Below are 23,248 nucleotides of genomic sequence, written 5' to 3'. Positions count from 1 at the left end.
AGATTCTTTACCAGCTGAGCCACCAGGGAAGCTTTGAGGATTCAGCAAAATTTCAGTTTAAATGTATACAAATACTTTCAAAATTTTAATAGAATAACACAAACATTCAAATATCCTTGCCAAATGTTAAAAATATAGTGACCATATATACAGGTTCTTATTAGAATCCAGTGATTTTTTTGTGTGTAGATTTATTTGAGAGGATATGACATGAGATCTTAAACAGTGAGTTGAAATTAACCAGTGCAGAGGGAGGAGGTGTTGGTGTTGGTGGTGTAGAGAGAGAGAATAGTCTCGGTGTCTGTGTGCTAACGCATGGAAAGAGCAGTAAGAGTAGGACGCTGAAAGCTGGAAGAAGTTTATGTAGTTACAGTGTAGAGAGCTGTCAGAAAGCAGAGACAGGACTTGAACCCATGTCTGTCTGGCTGTAGTTATGCTCAAGCATTGGGCTGCACAAAACTACTCAGTCCCCTGAACCAACAGCCGAGGCTCTCTAAGCACCTTCCCCATCACTGTATACCCAGCCCTAAGTCAAAGGCCATATTAAAACCTGTTATCTTAACATGACCTATAGTGTTCTTCATGATTTGGTCCCATTTCACCTACCTATTCATGTCACGAAACTCTCTTGGCTGGGCAATGATTTGGAGCAGGTAAGAAAAGCCTTCTCCAAAAATGTAACTGTTGCATCTCAGATTATCTGGGATCCAAATGCATATTACTTATCTTGTTCCAAAAAGCTTAAGCTGAGACTTTAAGGTATGGTTGGTCATAATGTGAGGTCTCTTATTGGAAGAGACTAAAGATGAACTGTAAAGATGAACTCCAGACTTCACAGACCTCCCACTGACACACCACCACTGAATCTGGACTCACAAACAAAAAGGACATAGAAAAAAGGCACCAGCATTGAGAGTTAATAGAAGCAAAGCAGAATCAGTCTTGCCAAGTCTCTCTCTCTATATATATATATAAAATTTGATATTAAGTATGTATATATTTAATATGGTTAATAAAGTGTCAAAAGTATTATTAAGGAATAAGGATATACAAGATAATCAGATCAGAAAACAAACCAAATAGAACTACTGGAAGTGAAAAACCAAATGGTTACAATTAGAAACTTAAAGGACGAGTTAACCAGTGGATAATGTAGTTGAAGATAGAAGCAGTGAACTGAAAGATAGAGGAAGAGCTTATTCAGAATGCAGCACAGAGAGATAAAACATGAAAAATAAGAAACATAGAGAATGAGGAAGTTTGAAGTATCAGTACAATCTGAACTCCATAGGGCCAGTAATAGATTTGTGAAGAGACAGTATTTGAAATAATGGCTAAGATTTTTGAGAATTGGTGAAAGACTTGGAATCCTCAGATTAACAATGTTTAGTTTATCAGAATAAAATTTCTAGGTCCTGCCACACTGTTGTTGAGAGATCAGTAGGAGAGAAAAAGGGGTACATCTGAGATTTCTAATTGTAGTTCTGGGTTTTCTTAAAACTAACACTCAGAAAGCAGGAGACAAATAGGGCCATGTTGGAGACGCCTAGTTTCTGCTCTGCTCTCCACCCTTGCAGTCTCCACAAAGATTACAATAAAGGATTCTTTTTAAAGTATAAACTTCTAAGAATGGGACACATTTTTAGAACGTAAATACTGGGAAAGCTTAAACCTAAACTTCTGAAGAAGCTAATACCCACAGAAAGTAAGTTGATGGTCACCTAAAAATAAAGATAGAATTTAGAGTTGGAAGTAATAGGTGCCTGGAAAATGGTGGTAAGGGGAAAAGCTAAAAATAGACTGGGAGTCTGTGTAATGAAAGCTCCAGAACCCCAGAGCCCTTCCTCTACACTTCCCAGCCAGTCACCTGTCCTCTTCTCCTACCCCTAAGAGTTAGGTTTTCTGTGTAAAGAAATTGAGCCAGAGAGGCCAGGGGAAACCAGGCACAGTTGAGACAAATTGAGGAGCCAGGCTGAAGACGGAGATTAAGTGAAAGTCTCCGTATTGATGATGGCCTTCCTCCATCCTCAGAGTTCCCAGTATACTGAGAGTGAGGCTTATAGCTTTGAGGAAAAAGACTGGAAGAGTCTTCTTTGGAGAAAAAAGTGAGGAAAGACTTACAGAGACAGACATTTGCCAGGGAATGAGAGACCCTCCAGTGAAACTGCTGAACTTGGCGGGATCAGTTTGAGGTGAGCTCGCTGTCTGTCAGACCCTATTGGTTCACAGCAGCTTCCTGAGGTGAGCTCGCCATCTGTCAGACCCTGTCCATTGACAGCAGCTTCCTGTCAGTTTTTTTAGTCACTTACTCTTTACAAATAAGTGTATAGCCAAGTATTTGAAGAAGGAAACAGCAACCCACTCCAATGTTCTTGCCTAGCAACCCACTCCAGTTTTCTTGCCTAGAGAACCCCATGGAAAGATGAGCCTGGCAAGCTACAGTCCATGGGGTTGCAAGAGTCAGACACAACTTAGAGACGAAAGAGAGAGAGAGAACCAAGTATTACTGGGTTGACGTGAAAGACAAAGTCCCCCAAATCAGTAAAAATAGTAATAATAATAATAACAATTTTGCTGAAAAGAGTACAGGGAACAGAAAAACTCTAAGTAAGAGTAATTTGTATTTTAAAGAGGGATGAAAAGATGATTATTCACATTAAACAGCAGTGTTTTTTTTAAAATTCAGAACAGAGATTTTGCAAGTTAAAAATATAAGATCACAATAAAATCAGTAGAAGCGTTAGAAGTTCAGATTAAAGAGGTCCCCTGACAATAGGAAACAGAGCAAAAGAAAGAAAATAGATTATATGAAGTAAAATTAGAGAATCCTTCTAGAAAATCCAGTATTTAATAGGTCTTCAAGCAGAGAGGATGGGCTTCCTGGTGGCTCAGTGGTAAAAAATCTGCCTCCCAATGCAGGAGGTGTGGGTTTGATCCTTGGGTGAGGAAGATCCCCTGGAGAAGGAAATGACAACTCATTACAGTATTCTTGCCTGGGAAATCCCATGGACAGAGGAGCCTGGTGGGCTGCAGTCTGTGGGGTCACAAAGGGTTGGACACATCTGAGTGACTAAACAACAAGCAGAGAGGAAGAAATCACCTAAGCTTCATAAGGAGACTTCCCATCCCCCAAAGATACACATTTTGTATTGACAGAACCCACACTGAGTGCCCAACACAGTGAATGACAGAAAGACTCACATCAAGTATAACTTTGCAAAATCATAACACCATAAAGAAAGAATAGCAGTCCCAGAGTGCAAAACCAGGTTATGTACCAGAGATTGAGCAGAATGTTGTTGGACTTCTCAAAAGCAGCATTGGCATAAAAAATAACAAACAGTGCCTTCAGAGTTCTGAGGGAAAATGATGTTCACTCTATTTAGCTCAGCTCTCAGTCATGTGTGAGGGAAGATAAAGATGATTTTGAACATGCAAAACGTGGAACAGTTTCAACCTCTGTGCCTGCCCTTGTCCTTAGGGAGCAGGGCTTCTTGAAGGATATTGCCAACGGGAAACATTAGAGATAATGTTTGAGAGGAATGTGAGGAACCCATAGGGGTAGGTATAGAAGAAACTTAGCAAATGCAAAAATAGGGCAATTGTTAACTCAGTGAAGAAAAAGAAAAATTATGTAAGAAAAATACAGTATTTGATACAGTTTTTGTTCAGTTCTGCACCATGATCACACAGGCACAATAAAATGACTTCTGAATAATGCTTTAACTAGAGATGATTATATAGCTCAATTTGGAGGATTTGAGAAAAAAGGAAGAGCATCATCTTTGATAGTAGGTTCATTAGAAAGTATCTGAAACAACAAAAATTGAAAATGAAGCTGTGGCATATAAGAATGTGGGTATCAATTCTAGATAAGACAGTTTTAAGTTTAATGTAGTTACTTCTGGGGGGAGAATTTGTAGTATTCAACCATATACATAAATAAAAGTTTCATAAAAGTAAAAGTTCTGTGTTTTGATTGGGTCAGAGGCCTCAGATCTCAAAGGGGAAGAGGAAATATCAGTGAACAGTGTGTTAGGATCCCTCTGAATCTCTGCCCTCTAGAACAGTGCTGTCCAATAGAAGTATACTGTAATCCACCTATGTCATTTAATGTTTCTATTAGTCATGTTAAGAAGATAGAAACAGATGAAATTAATTTTAATAATGGATTTTCTCAACATATCCAAAAATAATTTCAACATGTAATCAATACGAAATTAATAAAATCTATACTCTCTCTCTCTCTTTTTTTTTTTTTACTAAGCCTTCAAAAGCCAGTGTGTATTTTATATTTGAATCACATCTCAAGTCGCACTAACCCTATTTCAAGAGCTCAGTACTCACGTGTGGCTGGTGGCTGCCATATCTGATGGTGGAGCTGGAAAACTGGAGCTGACACAGTGCCCTTGGGCCTGGCCCTGCAGTCAGATACGTGGCAGGTGGCAGCCATCTTTGGGTAGTGAAAGAGAGGCAGAGAGTGAGAAGCAGGGGGATTTCTCTGGGGCCCGACTATTGGTCCCATGCTGGTGCCTTTTGAGGACTCATTTACCACAAATACAGATATTTGATAAATATTGGTTAAATGAATGCTGGATAAATACATAGTTCATAAAATTAAGTTTTTGCAACACAGAAAAATGTTGATGTTAATGGGTACTGGGCATAATAAAGAAACAATGTAGAAGAGAATATTGGAAATTTTGTTTCATCTGTAGAAGAGCAGTATTTCTCTTATGCTTAATTTTGTACTTCAATGTCATGCAATATATTAATGGATATACATATTATACAAAGATACCATTTTGATTTGTGTGTACTCTAATGCAAAAAAATATGTTTCAGTATTCATACTTTTTACTAATCTAGTATGTTACCCTGTGTTTTGGAGAAAAATGCATATTTCAGTGTTTTTGGTCACAAAGCAAATTAATGTTCTTTGTGTTTACAGTTTTGTTTTGTCCTGCTTGAGATTTGTTTCTTATAGATTTTCAGTTGCTACTTTTTGCTGACATGCCAAATATGATCCTTCTGAATAATGTTTTTTCTTATAAATGATATATTAATAAAGTATCTTTGTGTTTGAGATGTTTGAAAATGACTGTGTTTTTCTTCTGACTAGGTGCCAATGATACTGAATTCACTACAGAGAAGTGTACAGGCAGTGTTGGTGGGAAAAATTCAAATTCAGGACTGGTTTAGCAATGGCATTAAGAAAGCAGCTTTAATGCACAAGTGGCCATTAAAAGAAATATCTGTTGATGAAGATGATCAATGTCTACTTCAGAATGATGGATTTTTTCTGTATCTGTTATGTAAAGATGGATTGTACAAAATCGGCTCTGGATATAGTGGAACGGTTAGGGTAAGTGATTTTTTTTTTTCTTTTTTGGGTAAGTGATTCTTAATCAGAGTGGAAGTTATATCTTATACTGAATTATCTTCTGTTTGTTTCTTGCTTTTAGAGTGCCATCTAAGTTTGATGTTATTTCTTTGAAAATAAAAATGGAACATATGCGTTAAATGTCATTCATCCATGTATGTTAGTTTTCACAGATTATTAATTATAAAACTGTTGCTAGAACTAACTTTTGTTGTTTTGCAGGGCCATATATATAATTCTACATCTCGCATCAGAAACAGAAAAGAAAAAAAATCTTGGTTAGGGTATGCTCAGGTAGGAGAATATCTCACAGTAAAGCAAACTTTTCTTCCTATCTTTCAAAATATGTGGTTCATACTTGTGTCATCAGTAAATAATATCACTTCTATTTAAACAGATATAGCGTGTTTTTAGTAATACCAGTGATATGGTGTAGTATAAGGAATGTTGGCTTAGAACATTGACGTTTTCATAAGAGGTTTACTTTTAGGTCTGGCCTTGCTTCTTACCAGCCGTGAGACTGTGGACAATTCAGCTAGTTTATTTGACCCTGTGTGATTTAGCTTAAAATGGGAATAAATATGTCTCCTATTGGAGTCCTTGTTTAAGTGAGCCTCTAGTTAAGCATCAAAGCCTACCTTTATTATTTGCAAATCTGAATTGGGAATGTAACTGTGACCCAAAGCCAAATTAAAGCTTTTTACCATGAACTGTTCTATTCTGAGTCTAGATCAGTGCCTTCCAGGAAGTGGTGTGTGGTCTCCCCAGTAGGCAGCTTCCTGCATGGAAGTACATGCAGAGAATAACCAGTGACAGAAAAGATCTGGGCCTGTGTTGCTCTATTAATGCTGTGTTCTCATCACCTGACTGACATCACCAACTGGGTGTCAGCAATTGGATGCATGAGGCAAACGAACAATGAAGCAAATGAATGAAGGTCAAAGGGCCAGAAATATTTATTTTATCCTATCCTTTCCTGAGAAGTGAAGCCAAGTTTCCTTGTGGAAGATTATAGAATAAAGGTGTCCCTGCATTCCTATCTTGCCTAGCTCTCAGATTGTTGTCAGCATCCGTTGAAAAAAGATATTTGAAAGCATTTTGAAAATTATAAAAATTATTGTTGTATGAAAAATAATCTTACTATCAACTTTTGGGGGAGATTTTGAAATTAAAATTTAAATATCAAATTAATTACTCAGTGATTGTCTCTCAAAACATAACCTAGTTTAAAATTTCAAATTTTTATTTGCCACTGCTGTATTTTATCCAACAAATAATGTCCTGGGAAATACACTTACTGAAGTACGTTCAATGACATATCACTCTATCTAAAACCACTGCTTTATTGATTTTTAAATATTAACCTAGGTATTTGTGAAAATAACAGCAGTCATTTCTATTATTTACTTGGCAAGTGATATAATAATTTTGACCAAAATATTTTTACTGTCCTGTGTGGTGTATCTAATATTTATATTGTAGAATTAATAGGTTAAATTGCTATTTAGTGGTGTATACTTCCTCCTATTAAAGTATATTCAGGTTCTTATATTTTAAATCTATAATCTGTTTTAGACATCAATATTGATGTATTATTGTACATCAAAACACTAAAACAGACCTGTATGACTACTTCTTCTAGTAAGTGGGTAATGAAAAAATATTTTCGTATATAAGAACACCACATTTTTTTGTTGTTGTCAGGGTTATTTATTGTATAGAGATGTGAATAACCACAGCATGACAGCCATAAGAATAAGCCCTGAAACACTGGAACAGGATGGCACTGTGCTGTTACCAGGTATGTTACTCAACTAGTCATCTGTTGTCTTCACAGGTGATTTTAAGAGATGTGCATGTCAGGCCGCTGAGACATATAAAGAATGGTTAGCAAGGAACGGTGCTTGCTTACAAACAGGTTGAAGCAATCTTGACATGCAGATCGTTTTATAGTCTATAGAAAATTAATGCATGTGAGAAAAACAGATACTGTAAATATAGTCTGAAGTGTTTTAATACTTATTTTCAAATTCTTGCCCAAATTCTGTAGCTTGTTTCCCGCCACCCTCACCCCACCATGCCTTTTCAGCTCCTGAATCAGTGGGGGGCTGTTGGCTTTGTTGTTCTTAATAAACCCACGACCCTGGCTCTTGAATAACCTTGGTGTAAAGAACCTTCTCTTTTAGTTTAACAGCAGTGTGCTTTGTGTTTTCTAATTTATTTTTAAAGGTTTTTCAGAGACAGGTTTTTAGGGTGGGTCAGAAATTTAAAAAATTCTTTCGTTGATACTTTTTGATAATACTCTGATAAGGCATTTTGGACACAATTCATTTTGTTGTAATTTTGAGGTTGTACATATGTATTTATCCTTCAGATCACCGTGCTGTCTTAAATTCTTGGGCAAATGCATAATATATTCTCCACTGTAAGGTATTTGGATTTGCTTATACCTTAATACCTTCTCTGTACTAAAATCTTCAGTGTTTAATACATCTACCAACAATTTCATGGTAAGCAGCAAAACTACTTCAAGGCACTTGGCCATCTGAAAATGATTGAGAACTTCTGAAGAACACAGTGTGAAGGTTAATTGCTCCCTGGCTGCTTGTTAATTTTTAAGATTTTTTATAACCTCATGAAACATTTATTTGAATATAGCTATATATATATATATATATATATATATATATCCAAATTAGTGTACCTGGTAAGCTAAATGTCACATTTCATGTGTGTTTCACAAATAAAGCTACTCTGGAAAACAGATGACTTATTAAAGCCATTTGATAAATAACACTGTTTTCAAATATGTCTACAGGAGGTTTGTTTGCTTTGTGTTTGTTTTTTAATCACCACAAGGCCAAGGCCATGTCTCTGATCCTGATGATGATGGTGATAACAACAATAATAGCAAAAATGTTCAGAAGTAGCATGTGCCCCATATATGTATACATATGTTAAAATTAATCATGTTTATTAGATAAATATCATATGAGCAAAACAAAATAAAAATTAATTGTAACCCCACTTCCCATCTGTAACCACTACTGACATATTAGTGAAAAATATTCTTCCTTTTTTCTATGCATATCGTGTACATACATGTACAGAAGTGATTGTATGCTATTGCTTTTTTAACCTATCCCTACCACTCAGTATTCTGAATATATTTCCAGGTCATTAAATAGTCTTCTATGACATGATTTTAGTGTCACAAAATGTATTCCATTGTGCAGAGTGAATCTCACTCCAGTGAGCACCTCTGTCACTCTTTGTGTAAGTCATTTTAGAATGTCTTAATGGAAGAAAAGTTCACAATCCCATGCCCCACCCCCCTAAGACAGATGGATAGAAAGGATTTGCTTTTGAAAAACCTTGATCATTTAACAGAGACTGTAGCTGAGAAAGACCATTTGAAAATGGTCTACATGCAGCTGTTTTATGTATTCCATCATGGTAAAAAAAAAAAATGACTTGTTAATATTCTTATTCAGTTGAAATCCCTTGACTTCATTTAGCATATGAAATGCGGCTTTTAACAATACAAATGTGGCTTTCTGTGTTTCACAAATAAGTACCATATTCATGGTGAGGAAGGAACCAAACTGGGTTGCAGTAGTCCCATGTTGTGTGTCTTGATATTTTCCCGAAGATGCTGTCTTAGGACATCACATGACGGAGACAGAGAGGATGAAGAGCGCAATCTTTTTGAAATCGTGCGGCAGGAAGACTTGCCTTCAAGCCTGAAGAAGCCTGTGGTCGTTTTTCCCTTTCTTTGACCTGGACGGCAGTTTTCTTTAATAGTCCCCTTTTTTCCCCTAGCTAGGGGTTTATAGATGGTAATGAATACCATGTTTAAAATTGAGAGAAATCCAGTAATTCTTTGAGCTTCATGTTCCAACTTGTCTTTAGTCTACTTTATAAATGAGTTATTTTCAGCCCAGCACTGACGAGCTGAAAGCATACTTTCCCCTCTGTTAATTGTAACTTGAGCCTTGTATGTTGGCGTACCTTTTATATTGTACCCCTATGTCATTACTCTTGTGTCTGGTGACATGCTGCCTCCGATCACGAGGGCTTTTGCTACTCTTCTTGCGCCGTTTCACTCCTCACCCCTGCATTTATCTGAAATTATAATGAGTTTTTCTTCTTTGCTTTTTAGTTTAAAATCTTACTGCTTAGAGCTTGAGAAGCATCTTTCTTGCGCCTCTTTGTATTCTGTACAGTGGACTAGGAACTCTTTCTTTCGATTTCTCCTCTCTTTGATTACCAAGTCTCTTGGGCTACCAGTGGGCCTTGTCTCCCAGTTTCTATTTCCAGTTTGTGATCACTGAATTCTCTATTTGGTAAGGGTCTGCCTGTGTTTTGCATATTTATAATAAGGAAGTATGCTAGTATGAAGCTCCTGGGCAAAGATATAGAGTAATCCAGCTTACTTGGGTGGGCTCCATTACTGCATTCCAAAACCAGACTTTTATGTTCTGCTGATTCAGGTGCAAATAGAAATGAAATATTATTTCTTTGGCATTGTAATTAATGGAGAGATTCATCCTAGTTCTCTGCAGTTATTTTGGGAAGTGTGTGTGTGCTTTTAGACTTGCTTGCTGAACATTTGTTTTTTCAAAAGGATACAGTTTATACTTAGATACTGAGCTGCTTGTAGTTTCATGTTATTTTAGTAGCAATCACTAACACATGTCCCAGTGGTCCTTCTGTAATACGGCTATCCCTTGTTACAATTGTGCTTGTCTGGATATTTTGATCAAAGTATGTAGTGCACTATTCTACAGAGACTGTATGGTATTGATGAAATATGGCATTCCAGACAAAATATTAGCACTTTCAGACCAAAAAAGAGATAAATCAGCTTAGATGTGACTGTTTTATGAAGGATGAACATTTTTAAAGTGTATATAGCATGCTATATGCTAAAAATACTGGGACTAGGCATTAAACCATGAAAACTGTACAGCCAGTTCTACTTTATAAAGCAAGGGATATCTGTAGATGGACAGCATAGACCTCAAATGCAGAAGCTTTAAGTCTGTCTGTATTTTTCTGTGACACTAATGACTGTGATGTATGTCTGAAGGTAGAGTGTTGCCTACCTCGCATGTGATTGTATTGACATGGTTATAACCAACATTATAGTTTGTTCATCGTGGTGCATGTTTATTATCAGACTATATCTAATACTAATTCATTTTGAAATTAGGCGGACTTTCAGGTCCATGATTATGGAAGATTAATAAATATAAGCACAAAATGTAATGCGTATAATTAGTTGAATTGTTTAGTTTCTGCTAATCTGTAGCTCTTTATTAAAAAAGCACAGTCTCCTATTGAGTTTAAATTATCTTTATTGTGTGGAGAACTCTCATTCTGACTTCAGCAGAGGAGTAAAGTCATTTTTTGAGATGTTTATTTATACTGTAATGTAATTGCTGTTTCTTCCTTTTGCACAGATTGTCACACTGAAGGTCAAAATATTTTATTCACTGATGGAGAATATATTAATCAGATAGCTGCTTCCAGAGATGTAAGTATTCTGAGTCATGAAAAGCTGGTATAAAGGGAATCCTTTTTTCATAAATTATTTGATTTTTATTAGGTAGGAAGTAGAGCCTTAAAAGATCCATTCATGTAACAGAATACTCTGGTTGTTTCATTTCTTTTAGGATGGGTTTGTTGTCAGAATATTTGCTACAAGCACAGAACCTGTGCTACAGCAAGAATTACAACTTAAACTGGCCAGAAAATGCTTGCATGCCTGTGGTATCTCACTATTTGATCTGGAAAAGGACTTGCATATTATAAGTAAGATGGTCAAAAAAACCTTTCTTCCATATTTTATTTTCAGATTTTTTTTTTCTTTTGAAAACTAACATTGTGTTTTCAGCATTGTATTACAGCTTGTATTAGGTAGCTGTTTTGCTGTCTGTTACTATGAAGCACACTTACGAGTAAACATGTACAAGTCACTAGGAGTAACTTGAAGCCTTTGATTTTTATTTGAACAAGTTTATCAGGATAGCCATGGAATGAGTCCATAGATTCTCAAAATGGTAATTGGCCTAGCATTTGATTTAAAAATTTTCATTTGGATATAGAAATATAGACATTCGCAGAGTATTTCTGGGATGTAGCATACCTACTCTTGCCATGTCATAGTAGTAAGTAGGATTAGTTTCCATGAGGGTCTCAGTTTTGGTTTGCCATACTGCTCCCGATTTAGTAGTTCCGTGTCTTAACTTGTGGGATTCTTTGGAAGACTCAGCTGTTTTGACTATTATCTTATTAAATTTATTAAATTTCATTAGTGATTTATCTTGCACATTTGTATAGTATTTTGTTTTTCATAGAAAAATACTGTATTGAACTCAATCTTTTCCAAATTTCAAAATCCTGTAAACTTATTAATAGTTTATATAATTGGACAAACTCTAAAATGTGCTTATAAATGTTTACTTATAGTTTCACAGCTTGGAAGTATGCAGAAGGATCTGTGTGTGTATATGCACACATATGCATTCAAATTCATGGAGTATCTACATGAAACCTTCTGTAGAAAAAACTTGGAACAGGGAATCTAAAATACCTTAATTCAAATATCTGCGTAGTATTGTTCAAACCCAAACACTCCCGTGGCAAGACCTACCTCACCACACTTGATATATTTGCTCATTTGTAGGCCCAACAGTATAATTAGGAGGTGTATGTGTATTAATCTCACACACTAGTTGGATACAAAGAGTTGTATCCAACTCTTTGTGACCCCATGGACTGTAAACCACCAGGCTCCTCTGTCCGTGGATTTCTTCAGGCAAGAATACTGGAGTGAGTTGCCATTTCCTTCTCCAGGGGATCTTGCCATCCCAGGGATTGAACCCAGGTCTCCTGATCGCAGGCAGATTCTTTACCATCTGAGCCACCAGGGAAGCCCTAATTATGAGGACCAAATAGGAAAGTCTCATGCATTTTGTAATGCCTGATAGCTAATAGATGCCTAGTAAAAATTAGTTCACTCATTAATTGAAGGAATTCAGCTAACATTGATTTAAACAATTTTTTCAACACTAAGAAAATAATTTGGCACTAATCTGAAACACCTGGGCTTCCCTGGTGGCTCACTTGGTAAAGAATCTGTCTGCAATGCAGGAGACCCAGGTTAGATAGCTGGGTGGGGAAGATCCCCTAGAGAAGGAAATGGCAACCCACTCCAATATGCTTGCCTGGAGAATTCCATGGACAGAGGAGCCTGATGGGCTACAGTCCATGGGGTCACAAAGAGTCAGACGTGACTTAGCTGCTAAACCACAATCTGAAACAAATGAAGAAGCTTATGGTAACTTTATTCTTGCTTGGAGTAGTATAGCTACTGTTAATATTTTTTCAAATTGAGCCATATGACATACTGTGTCTTCCTTATTTTTGAGTGATATTAATTGGATTAATTTTTTCGTTACTCAAAGTCATACAAGTTATGCTTCAAGTTATCCATATTAAAACTATAATAGTATTCATGAAGTCTTACTGTATTGTCAGGCACCGGATTTGATGAGGAGTCAGCAGTTCTTGGTGCAGGACGAGAGTTTGCACTAATGAAAACAGCAAATGGAAAGGTAAATTACTCTTAGGATTAAAAATGAATATTATTTGCTCTAAGCTGTAGTTGGTATAATCAATTGATTAGCTGACATAGTTTATATGTATAAACAATCATGTTTTAAAGTTTGATTAAAGATTTTATATATAGTAAAATTTCACGTTGAAATAGTATTAAAAAATTGTAACATTTGAGTATAAAACTTTCTAAACTTTATAAAATGTTCCCTTTATACAGATATTTAATTATGGAGCTCTTTGTGTAATTTTTTGAGTTGGGGTGAATTCACATTTGTGTTCATTTTGGATAGGATGTCCCTTGGAAATTTTTGTAAATGTGTAGACATGTAGACTACAAGTTGGGGAAAGTCGAAGGATGTACAATTAAGTTGCAGATTGTAGAGGTCTGTTTATAGAGGTGGAAGCTTTTTTGTATCTGGTGATGTGAGGATAAAGTAAGGTAATTAAAAGAACATGAAAGTGAAAATTATGAGGCATATACAGTATATTTGTATGTGAGGTTTTTTCCACTGGGAAAAATGAATTGAGAATTTTATAAATTTCCTCCTCTGTTTGGAGTATATTTATGGCATATATTTATTCATATTTATTCAGGATACTTACAAAAGATGATAAGTATCCTGAGTAGATATGAAAAAACTGTTGTGAACTGTGTATTTTTGCAGATGTATGCCTGCTTCTCTCCTGCTCAGTTCTCAGAAGTTGAATAGTATTAAAGAAAGAGTCTGAGTTCTTGTTGTATTTATTTTCAATAAAGTATGGAATTTTTGTTCTGTCATGTGAAACCTGGTGCACTACTACAAGAGGCACTGTAATTCCTGTTTTGTATTTTTGTTTATACCCATTAAGATATATTACACTTTTGCCACCCCTAGGACTGTAGCCTGCTAGGCTCCTCTGTCCATGGTATTCTCCAGGCAAGAACACTGGAGTGGGTTGCCATTCCCTTACCCAGGGCCTCTTCCTGACCCAGGGATAGAACCCATGTCTCCTGTGTCTGCTGCGTTGCAAGCGGATTATTTACCACTGAGCCACCAGGACAGCCCTAAAAAAATAAGAGTTTTTTGAATTCTTGTTTTTATTCTCCGTAAAGTAGGGAGGTTTTTTTCTGTCATGTGAAACCTAGTGTACTACTCCAAGAGGCACTGTAATTCCTGTTTTGTATTTTTTTTCTGCACTTGTTAAGATATATTACACTGGCAAATACCAGAGTCTCGGAATCAAACAAGGTGGTCCTTCAGCAGGAAAATGGGTTGAGCTGCCAATTACGAAATCCCCAAAGATCGTGCACTTTTCCGTTGGACATGATGGCTCTCATGCCCTTTTAGTCGCAGAAGATGGAAGCATATTCTTCACAGGATCTGCCAGTAAAGGAGAGGATGGAGAGTCGAGTGAGTGGACTGTTCAGTAGAAATGCTGGGGAATTTAATAACAAAGGGTATATCAGTTTCAACAGCACTAGCCTTCTCAAGTTAATAGATTTTATACCGAGGAATATTCAGTCAATGGTGGTGGTGTATTGTTCATTAAAGAACCGTGATTGCTGATTTCATACTAGAGTTCATATTCATGAGCTTTTGTAGGCCTTATACATTTCATACATGGCTGTTTATCTGTTTTGTCTGTTGGTGTCATTTTTAAAAACTTATTTATTCCAATATATTCTTTTAGGTAACCCCAAGGTTTTTAAAGAGTATGTATTTCACGATGAAGTAAACCTTATGTGAATTGTGTAATAGTATCAGTTATGAAACGCTGTTCTTGGTGTTATTTCATTATGATGAAATTCCGGAGCAATGAAAAATGAAACAATTTTCACTTATCTTTCCTATGCTTCTGTTCAGTCTTCCTTAAAGTGTCCTTTGTGTCTTTTTGTAACTTGTACATAGTACATTGTTGCAGTTGGGGTAGCATCTTAGGAGGATTAGGTTTGAAGTCAACTTCTAATGTAGATATCATGCGTAAATAAAAGTAATCCTGAAAAAATCTTTTAAAATAGCCGTGAAGTATATTGCCATATCTCAGAAACTCAGCCCAGCCAGCTTTTCCTTCTAGGATGTGGAGGACATGATTCTTCCTTTGCTTGACCACCAGATGACTTAGTTGCTGTATATATGTATATAGTTCATGTTACAAGAAAAAATACAGTGGTATTTTAATCCTAGAATTGTACTCAGCATAGCAATATGTTTTTATTCAGGAAGGCATACAAGAACTGGGATTGACTGAGGGAACAGAAGACTGATATTTCCCATCTTTTTCTCATTTCAGGGACTTAGTTTTTGAGAGCAGAGGGGGCTTAAATCATCTACATTTAAATCTATTTGCTCTCCCTCCATGTGCACATTTCCCTTCCTTTCAGTCTCTGACTAGGAGTAAATACTTAATATGTGTTGAATGGATGAGAAGCTGGTTTTAAATACTTTCCAGGATCTCACAGAGGAATACATGTGAGATAGAGTTTGATAAAAAGGGATTTAAAATAGATACAGATGACAGTGGAATGGTATTGATAATGTAAGTAGCTAATCTAGAGACTGGGCTCCCTAGGAGTTTGGTAGAAAATTGCTGTTTCTCTTTTGAAATTTCAGTGTACTACGAAGAAGAGGATCTGGTAGCAGTAGCCTGATAAATATTTAACACGATGAGGCTTTCAGATTGACTCATTTAATTGACATGTTGGGAAGCTCAGGCCTTTGTGAAAATAAATAAATCAAGTGTATGATAAATGCAAATGATAGGTTTTTTTCCTTGGGCTTTATATACAAATCATTATTTTTATTTGTAAATAGATGCCTTAAATTAAATATCTTTTTTTTTTTTTTAAAGCTAAGAGCAGGCGGCAATCAAAACCTTACAAGCCTAAAAAGATAATTAAGATGGAAGGAAAGATTGTGGTGTATACAGCCTGCAATAATGGAAGTAGTTCTGTTATTTCTAAAGATGGAGAGCTATACATGTTTGGAAAAGATGCCATTTACTCTGATAGTTCAAGTAAGTTAAACACTATTTCACTTTTATGCACAGAAAGTCCTATACTACACCTTATGTATTGCAAAGATGTATCTCGAAAAGTAATATTTGTAACATGTTTTCTCTACATTTTTCACATTTCTTTCCAAATACAATGTTTTGTTCTTCCTTCCTGTCTTATTGCTGAGAATACTGTCAATAGTTCCCTGCAGAGCTAATCCTGGGAATTGCCTCCTGCAGCTCTACTTTACCTGTTACTTTCTCTGAAAAGGTTTTTCTAGACTTTGTGAGATGCCCATGTGACATGTTACTGGTGGTACTCGGGGGACATGATTTTCATGTCTTAGCAGATTTAAAACTGATGGATTATTTATCTCCCCCTGTTGTTAGGTAGTTAGAGAAAGCCTGAAAGTGAACATGTTAGTCACTCAGTCGTGTCTGACTCTTTTGTGATCCCATGGACTGTGGCCTGCCAGGCTCGTCTGTCCATGGGATTTTCCAGGCAAGAATACTGGAGTGGGTTGCCATGCCCTCCTCCGGGTAATCTTCCTGACTCAGGGATCAAACCTATGTCTCCTGCATTGCAGGTGGATTCTTCATCACTGAACCACCAGGGAAGCCGTTAGAGAAGGGCTGTCTCTCTCTTAATTACTGTTTATCCCCAGTGCAGTGTCTGGCACATTGCAGTCTCAAGAATTACTTAAGTGGCTGACTGATAACTTTGGGTAATGAATATGAGGGAAAAACTAGCCAAAGAATTTTACATTTATAAACTGTTATCTCGAAAACTTGTCATACTTGCTTGTTAGATTTTCTTTCTGGGATTTAGAAATGAGTATAATGATTATAGCAACCTGCCTGGAAAGGTTTTACATGAATCGAATATGTAAAGCCTATACATTTTTTTATAATAAGGGAATCAGGATTAATGAAGTTTCTGATTGTCTCATGCTGAGGAAATGACATGTATTGAACATTTATAACAGCCCATTATCAAGTTGAAAACTGTGCTGAGGTGGTTTATGTGAGTTTAGTGTGGGAATATTAAGTCTCAGGCCTCAGCTGTCAGAGTGAATCAAAATTTGAGGGTGGGCTTGTGTGTACCTTTTAAAAATAATATTCAGTAAAATTCAGTTCAGTCACTCAGTTGTGTCCAACCCTTTGTGACCCCATGGAATGCAGCACGCCAGGCCTCCCTGCCCATGACCAATTCCCGGAGCCTTCTCGAACTCATGTCTATTGAGTCTGTGATGCCATCCTACCATCTCATCCTTTGTTGTCCCCTTCTTCTCCCGCCTTCAATCTTTCCCAGCATCAGGGTCTTTTCAGATGAGTCATTTCTTCACATGAGGTGACCAAAGTATTGGAGTTTCAGCTTCAGTATCAGTCTTTCCAATGAATATCCAGGGCTGATTTCCTTTAGGATGGACTGGTTGGATCTCCTTGCAGTCCAAGGAAGTCTCAAGAGTCTTCTCCAACACCAAGTTCAAAAGCATCAATTCTTTGGCGCTCAGCTTTCTTTATAGTCCAACTCTCACATCCATACCTGATTACTGGAAAAACCATAGCTTTGACTAGACAGACCTTTGTTGGCAAAGTAGTGTCTCTGCTTTTTAATATGCTGTCTAGGTTGGTCATAATTTTTCTTCCAAGGAGCAAGCATCTTTTAATTTCATGGCTGCTTGCTAAAATCCTCTTGGCTAAGGCTGATGGAAACTTTTGCATTTATTCAGCAAATATTTATTGAAAACTAACAATACATCAGGCATTAGTGGACCAGACAGACATGTCCCTTTCTTTTTGAGGCTCTGAGAGACAGAATGATGGTAAAGAACTTAAATGCTGCTCCTGCTGCTGCTAAGTCGCTTTAGTCGTGTCCAAGTCTGTGCGACCCCATAGACAGCAGCCCATCAGGCTCCACCATCCCTGGGATTCTCCAGGCAAGAACACTGGAGCGGGTTGCCATTTCCTTCTCCAGTGCATGAAAGTGAAAAGTGAAAGTGAAGTTGCTTAGTCATGTCTGACTCTTAGCGACCCCGTGGACTGAAGCCTACCAGGCTCCTCCGTCCATGGGATTTTGCAGGCAAGAGTACTGGAGTGGGGTGCCATCGCCTTCTCTGAGAACTTAAATAGTAGAGATCTAATGGTTATGTATATAGACTCAGATCCTGGCATGACCACTTTTTATTTGGCTAACTAGCGTAAATTATGTAACTTTTCAGAGCTTTCCTTTTCATTTTTCTTCTGCCTGTAAAAGGAAGCTAATGATAATACCTGTTTCATATGGTTCTTACAAAGTAATAAATAATTCTTATGAAATGCCTACAGCAGAGCCTGGCACATGTAAAGGCTCAAGACATGTCAGCTAGTACTGTGAATAATAGTAATAAATACTGTTTCTGTATATGTACATGTCTTTTTCAAGTATGCTGAAAACTAAAAATGGGAGTTTTTGAGGTATGCTTCATTAAAAGACCTAAGGTAGTGAAAGGGAAGGTCAGCCTTAGGAAGTGATATCTAAGCTTCATAATATAGAATAGCTTTTCCAAAGTGTGATATGAGAATTGTTTTATTTGTAATTTAAGTAAAATAAATATTTCAGCTTTACAATGTTTTTATTTTAGTATATATTAGAAATACTCCACAATCTTTGAATTTTTACTGTTAATGCTACTGGATAAGGTTAAATGCTTTGGTCAAATTTAAAATTGATGTGAAAATATCAAGATAATATGGGTGGCACTTGGATATGGCAAGTAGAATGATTGCAGTATGTGAATAAGTGAAATTTAGGAGCTAGCTGTCTGTTGGGTTGTGGAAGAATGCATTGTAGATTATAAAGGATTGAAAAAATAAGTGCTTTGGAAAATCTCACAGGTTTCTATAGAAACAATGTTATTTCAGAATACTCTGGTGCATGTTTTACTCTGTTTTGCTGAGAAGGGTCAAAGCAAGTAAAGTACGTGGTTCGAAAACTCCTTTGTGGTCAGGTCAGGAAAGTTTGAAATCTAGTAACCCTCCTAAGCATTGTTGGATGTGCTGCCACTGAGAGCTAGCATTCAGGAGAAGCAGGCCTGAGCTAATGCCAGAGTGAAGGTTTGTCCCAAGTCTGGATGAGAACATTTTAAGATTTTGAAACTTCATTACATAACTATAAAACTAATTTATAGATACCCTGCCTATCTTTTGGCCACTATTTCCCATTTTGGGGTTATTTTATCCCAGAAATAAAAAGTTCTGCGTTGCAGTGTTCATTTTACATTACTGATGATCTACTAGGCTCAGAAAGGCTTTTTAGTTGTTTCTTACCAAATTTGTTTCTTTCCTGTAGGTTTGGTAACAGACTTGAAGGGCCATTTTGTAACTCAGGTAGCTATGGGCAAAGCTCATACATGTGTCTTAATGAAGAATGGGGAAGTTTGGACATTTGGTGTGAATAATAAAGGACAGTGTGGACGAGACACTGGTGCCATGAACCAAGGTGGGAAAGGTAAGTGTTTAGTGTGTGAATATAAAGTTTTGTGTTCTCTTTTAAACAGTTTTCCAGAACACTATGGTAAAGAATCTAACTTTGCAACCAAAGTCACTTTTGATTTTATACTTATAAGTTATGAAAACTACTGAATTTATTTATTTATTTGACAGTCTGTCACTCACTGGAATAATCAATATATTTTAGACTTCTGATTTCCGAGCAAATGAGCTTATTTTACTTGTATGGTTTCCTTATTTTTATAACAAATGTAATACTTTTTTGATTTGGCATTTTTAGTAACTGAATTATCCCAGAAAAGTGCATTTTTGAAACTCTTTGTTATTAGGTCCTTTTATACCCCATGTTTCAATTATGACAATTTTTGGCAGCAGTGTATCTGCAAATATTACCTTCCTGTTTAACAGCAGGTACTACCTGCGATTTAATCAGTTCTTGACAACTAAGTTCTTCACAACTAAGAGTATCTGTAGGAATCCTTGACCCTTTACCAAGAGTGAAATTATAGGTGATCCTTATATAGTGTATCCTTTGCCCCAAGACTCAGGCTGTTGAAGGGGAATGAGAGGAGTTAGTCCTTTGCTGTGCTCATTGTGAATTTCTTGTTTGATTTTTGTGTGTTGGTTACGGTTGTGTCTACCTCATTCTTACTCTCAGTTTTTACTTCTGGCTGCTATCGGTGTTGTCCTGTAGTCTTCACTACAATTTCTGGTTTTCTCTTCCTAATTTTATATGGGTGGAGAGTAGGGAACAGAGACATATTATTAGAATTAAGCACTGAGCTGTGTTTGAAGCATGAATGCATTTGAGGGTTAATATTTGTATAAATTAACAAAAACAAGTTTAATTCATTTGGGACCTTCTTGATGGCAGGCTCATCTGGATTTCAGAAGCCCTCTTATTTTTTTTCCTTACCTTGTTTATGGCCTTCCCTGGTGACTCAGATGGTAAAGAATCTGCCTGCAACGCAGGAGACCCATGTTCAGTCCCTGGGTCGGGAAGATCTTAAATGTGTATTTAAAATACTTTAATTTTTAAAAGAGCAAGTCTGCTAGAGCATATTGATACTAAAGAAGAGGGAAGAACAAAACACAGAATTAATTATTCCTAAATGGATTTTTTTCCCCTTCTTTCTGAACTAGTGAACCATAAATTTGGATAACACCTATTAGGCATAAAGGAGAGAAGCAGCTTAGTTTTCTATATGTTGTATAAATGTCAATTCAAGTTATATTTCATAAAGAGTTCTGAGCCGAACAAACTGTTTCTTTATTATTCCTAAACTCTTTCATGAAATTTTGAAATATGTTTATACCTATGTCCTGAATTCTTAGAGTAAATTTTGTAATAACCAAAATGAAATTGTTATGTTATTCTTGCTTTTTACTTAATATAAATTAAATCCACTCTGTTAGTAAGTAATACATAAGAAAGCAAACTGGTAGGGTAAGATCAATAATAAATACAGGTTGCAAAGAAAGGATTAAAAAAATTTTTTTAAAAGACAGGAAAAGTATAGAAAATAATATTGCAGTATAAAAATTGTATCTACTGCATTTAATCATTTTTCAGTAAAAATATTTACAGATGAGATTATAGATCAGATTCAGGTGTCCCACATTCCCCTTCTAAGACTTTATACTCCATGTCTACCCAGTATTAAGCATGATCATAACCTTGATTAATATCCTTTCAGTCATGTTCCTATATTTTTACTTATTTTTACATATTTTATATATTACATGCTCATATACTGTGCATAGAAAGATATTTTATAATGCAAATCTATTTATGGTTTTTTTAAAAAAAAAATCTCATCATTGTGTTTGAAATACGGCCACACTGGTACATATAGATCTAGATGACTCATGTTAATGGCTGTGTAATAAACCATACCACTAACATATCGCACTTTATCCATTCTCCTGCTGATAGTTACTATTGTAAACAATTTTAAAGCTTCCTTTATTCATGTTCCATGGCAAAAATGTGGGAGACTCTACTCTGTATAACTCCTGTGTTGTACATTGCAGGTTCAGTGCTAGATTTTTCTTGAGAGAGGTTGTACCACTGTATATTCTTACAAGTAAAGTCTCATTTTCCATACTCTAATAGTATCCACAGGCTGGTTTTGTTCTTTTGATGGCTATGACAAGGTTTTCCATTGTAATTTTTTTTTATATTGAAGTATAACATACGTTCAGAAAAATTTGCATAGAATAAGTACACATCTTGAATTGTCACAGAATGAACACATTCATATAATCAGCACCAAGATGAGGAAATATTACCAGTACCCCAGGAAGTCCCCCTTCATGTGCCTCTCCAGTTACTGTCTACGTCTCTACCTAACACTGTCATTTACTTTTGTATATATTTTGTATACACTGTATAAATGGAATCATATATTTATGAGCTCTTTTGTGTTTATTTCTTTTCATTCAAGTTTATGAGATTCTTCCATGTTGTTACCAGCTAGTTATAGATTGTTCATTCTCACTGTTGTAGAGTATAACATTGTCTGACTATACTGTAGTTTTAAAATCTTTTCTAGTGTTATGGACATTGAGATAGTTTATAGTTTGAGTTATGTTAGTGTTACTGTGAACATTCTAGTAAATGTTGGTGAAAATATGAGTCCCCCTTTTTTTTTAATATTTAACTAGGAGTATAATTACTGATTTTCTCTTGTAATTTACATCCCCTAGATATTAATAACAAGTTAGATTCTCTTCAAACTTTTCTTATTTGCCTGTCTTTTTCTTCATTGATTTGTAGGAATATTTTGTATATTTATTGTGTGCATTGGAAATATCTTTAACCAACCTGTGGCCTATCATCTACGTTTTTTTATGGTTTCATTTGTTGTATTTAATTTTTAAATATTGATGACAAGTTCTTCATTATTTTTCTTTATATATTTTTTCTTTATATAGTCAGATTGGGACCTTTGTCTACCGTATGAATTAGAATCAGTGTTTTTACTTGTCACTGTGATTGAGATTGCTTTGAATTTAGAGATTGATTTGAGCATGATGGTTATAGTACTGCTGGGGTGATTAAATAAGGAATATACATGTAGAGCTGGGTACAAGTAAATGCTCAACGTATTTTAGTTATTGTTAAAAGTATGGCACATGACTTCCTAAGGATTGCTTTATTCTAACTCTTGACATAGTTATTCAGTCTTGGTCATCTAATTTCTCAACCTGTCCATAGCTTAGAAGTGGCAAAAATTAAAAAAAAAAAAAAGATTACATATCCTGTGAGTTCATTTTTTGATTAGACAGACCTGTACCACATCTAAGTGTAAGTGATCAGAGAATAAGATGGACTAAGAATAAGAGATAAAGTGAATAAGATATAACCTTGTGTTTGAGAATCTAGGTCTGCTCGGAAAGACAAACATAAAAAATAATTCTTTGATTCCCACAGATTTGCTCTTTCATTTTATGGTCTCGTAGCACTTTATGTTCTTCACAGTTCTGTCATAGTTGTATATTTATACTTTTCAGTATGGTTATTTGGTTAATGTCTGTTTTTCTTACTAGCTTTCAAGCTTTATATTTGTTACTTATTATCATAGTCCTTCATGTCTGGAGCAGAGATTTGAAAACTGTAATCTGATGCCTTAACTTCTCAGTGGCCTGTTTCTGTATGGCCCTTCAAACTAAGAATGTATATTACATTTATGAAAGGTTATTTTTTTAAAACTATAAACCATGCTGTGTAGAGCCACCCAAGACAGACAGGTCATGGTGGAGAGTTAGGAC

General features: G+C 35.9%; 1 protein-coding gene across 31 annotated transcripts in view; it reads left to right on the top strand.

The window, feature by feature from the left end:
• The window catches only part of MYCBP2 (MYC binding protein 2), a 271,324-nt gene that overhangs the window by 61,784 nt on the left and 186,292 nt on the right, over positions 1 to 23,248 (top strand). For all 31 annotated transcript variants that reach the window (XM_060394149.1, XM_060394144.1, XM_060394130.1 and 28 more), the window contains exons 6-14: positions 5,123 to 5,365; positions 5,606 to 5,677; positions 7,088 to 7,184; positions 10,849 to 10,922; positions 11,062 to 11,200; positions 12,929 to 13,005; positions 14,196 to 14,400; positions 15,839 to 16,003; positions 19,314 to 19,472. In XM_060394149.1, coding sequence (XP_060250132.1) covers positions 5,123 to 5,365; positions 5,606 to 5,677; positions 7,088 to 7,184; positions 10,849 to 10,922; positions 11,062 to 11,200; positions 12,929 to 13,005; positions 14,196 to 14,400; positions 15,839 to 16,003; positions 19,314 to 19,472 — 1,231 coding nt within the window. The remainder of the gene's footprint in view (positions 1 to 5,122; positions 5,366 to 5,605; positions 5,678 to 7,087; positions 7,185 to 10,848; positions 10,923 to 11,061; positions 11,201 to 12,928; positions 13,006 to 14,195; positions 14,401 to 15,838; positions 16,004 to 19,313; positions 19,473 to 23,248) is intronic.

This window comes from Ovis aries, chromosome 10 (genome assembly GCF_016772045.2).
Source record: "Ovis aries strain OAR_USU_Benz2616 breed Rambouillet chromosome 10, ARS-UI_Ramb_v3.0, whole genome shotgun sequence".
In the NCBI taxonomy this organism is placed as follows: Eukaryota; Metazoa; Chordata; class Mammalia; order Artiodactyla; family Bovidae; genus Ovis; species Ovis aries.
This window is presented reverse-complemented; position numbering and strand designations above follow the sequence as displayed.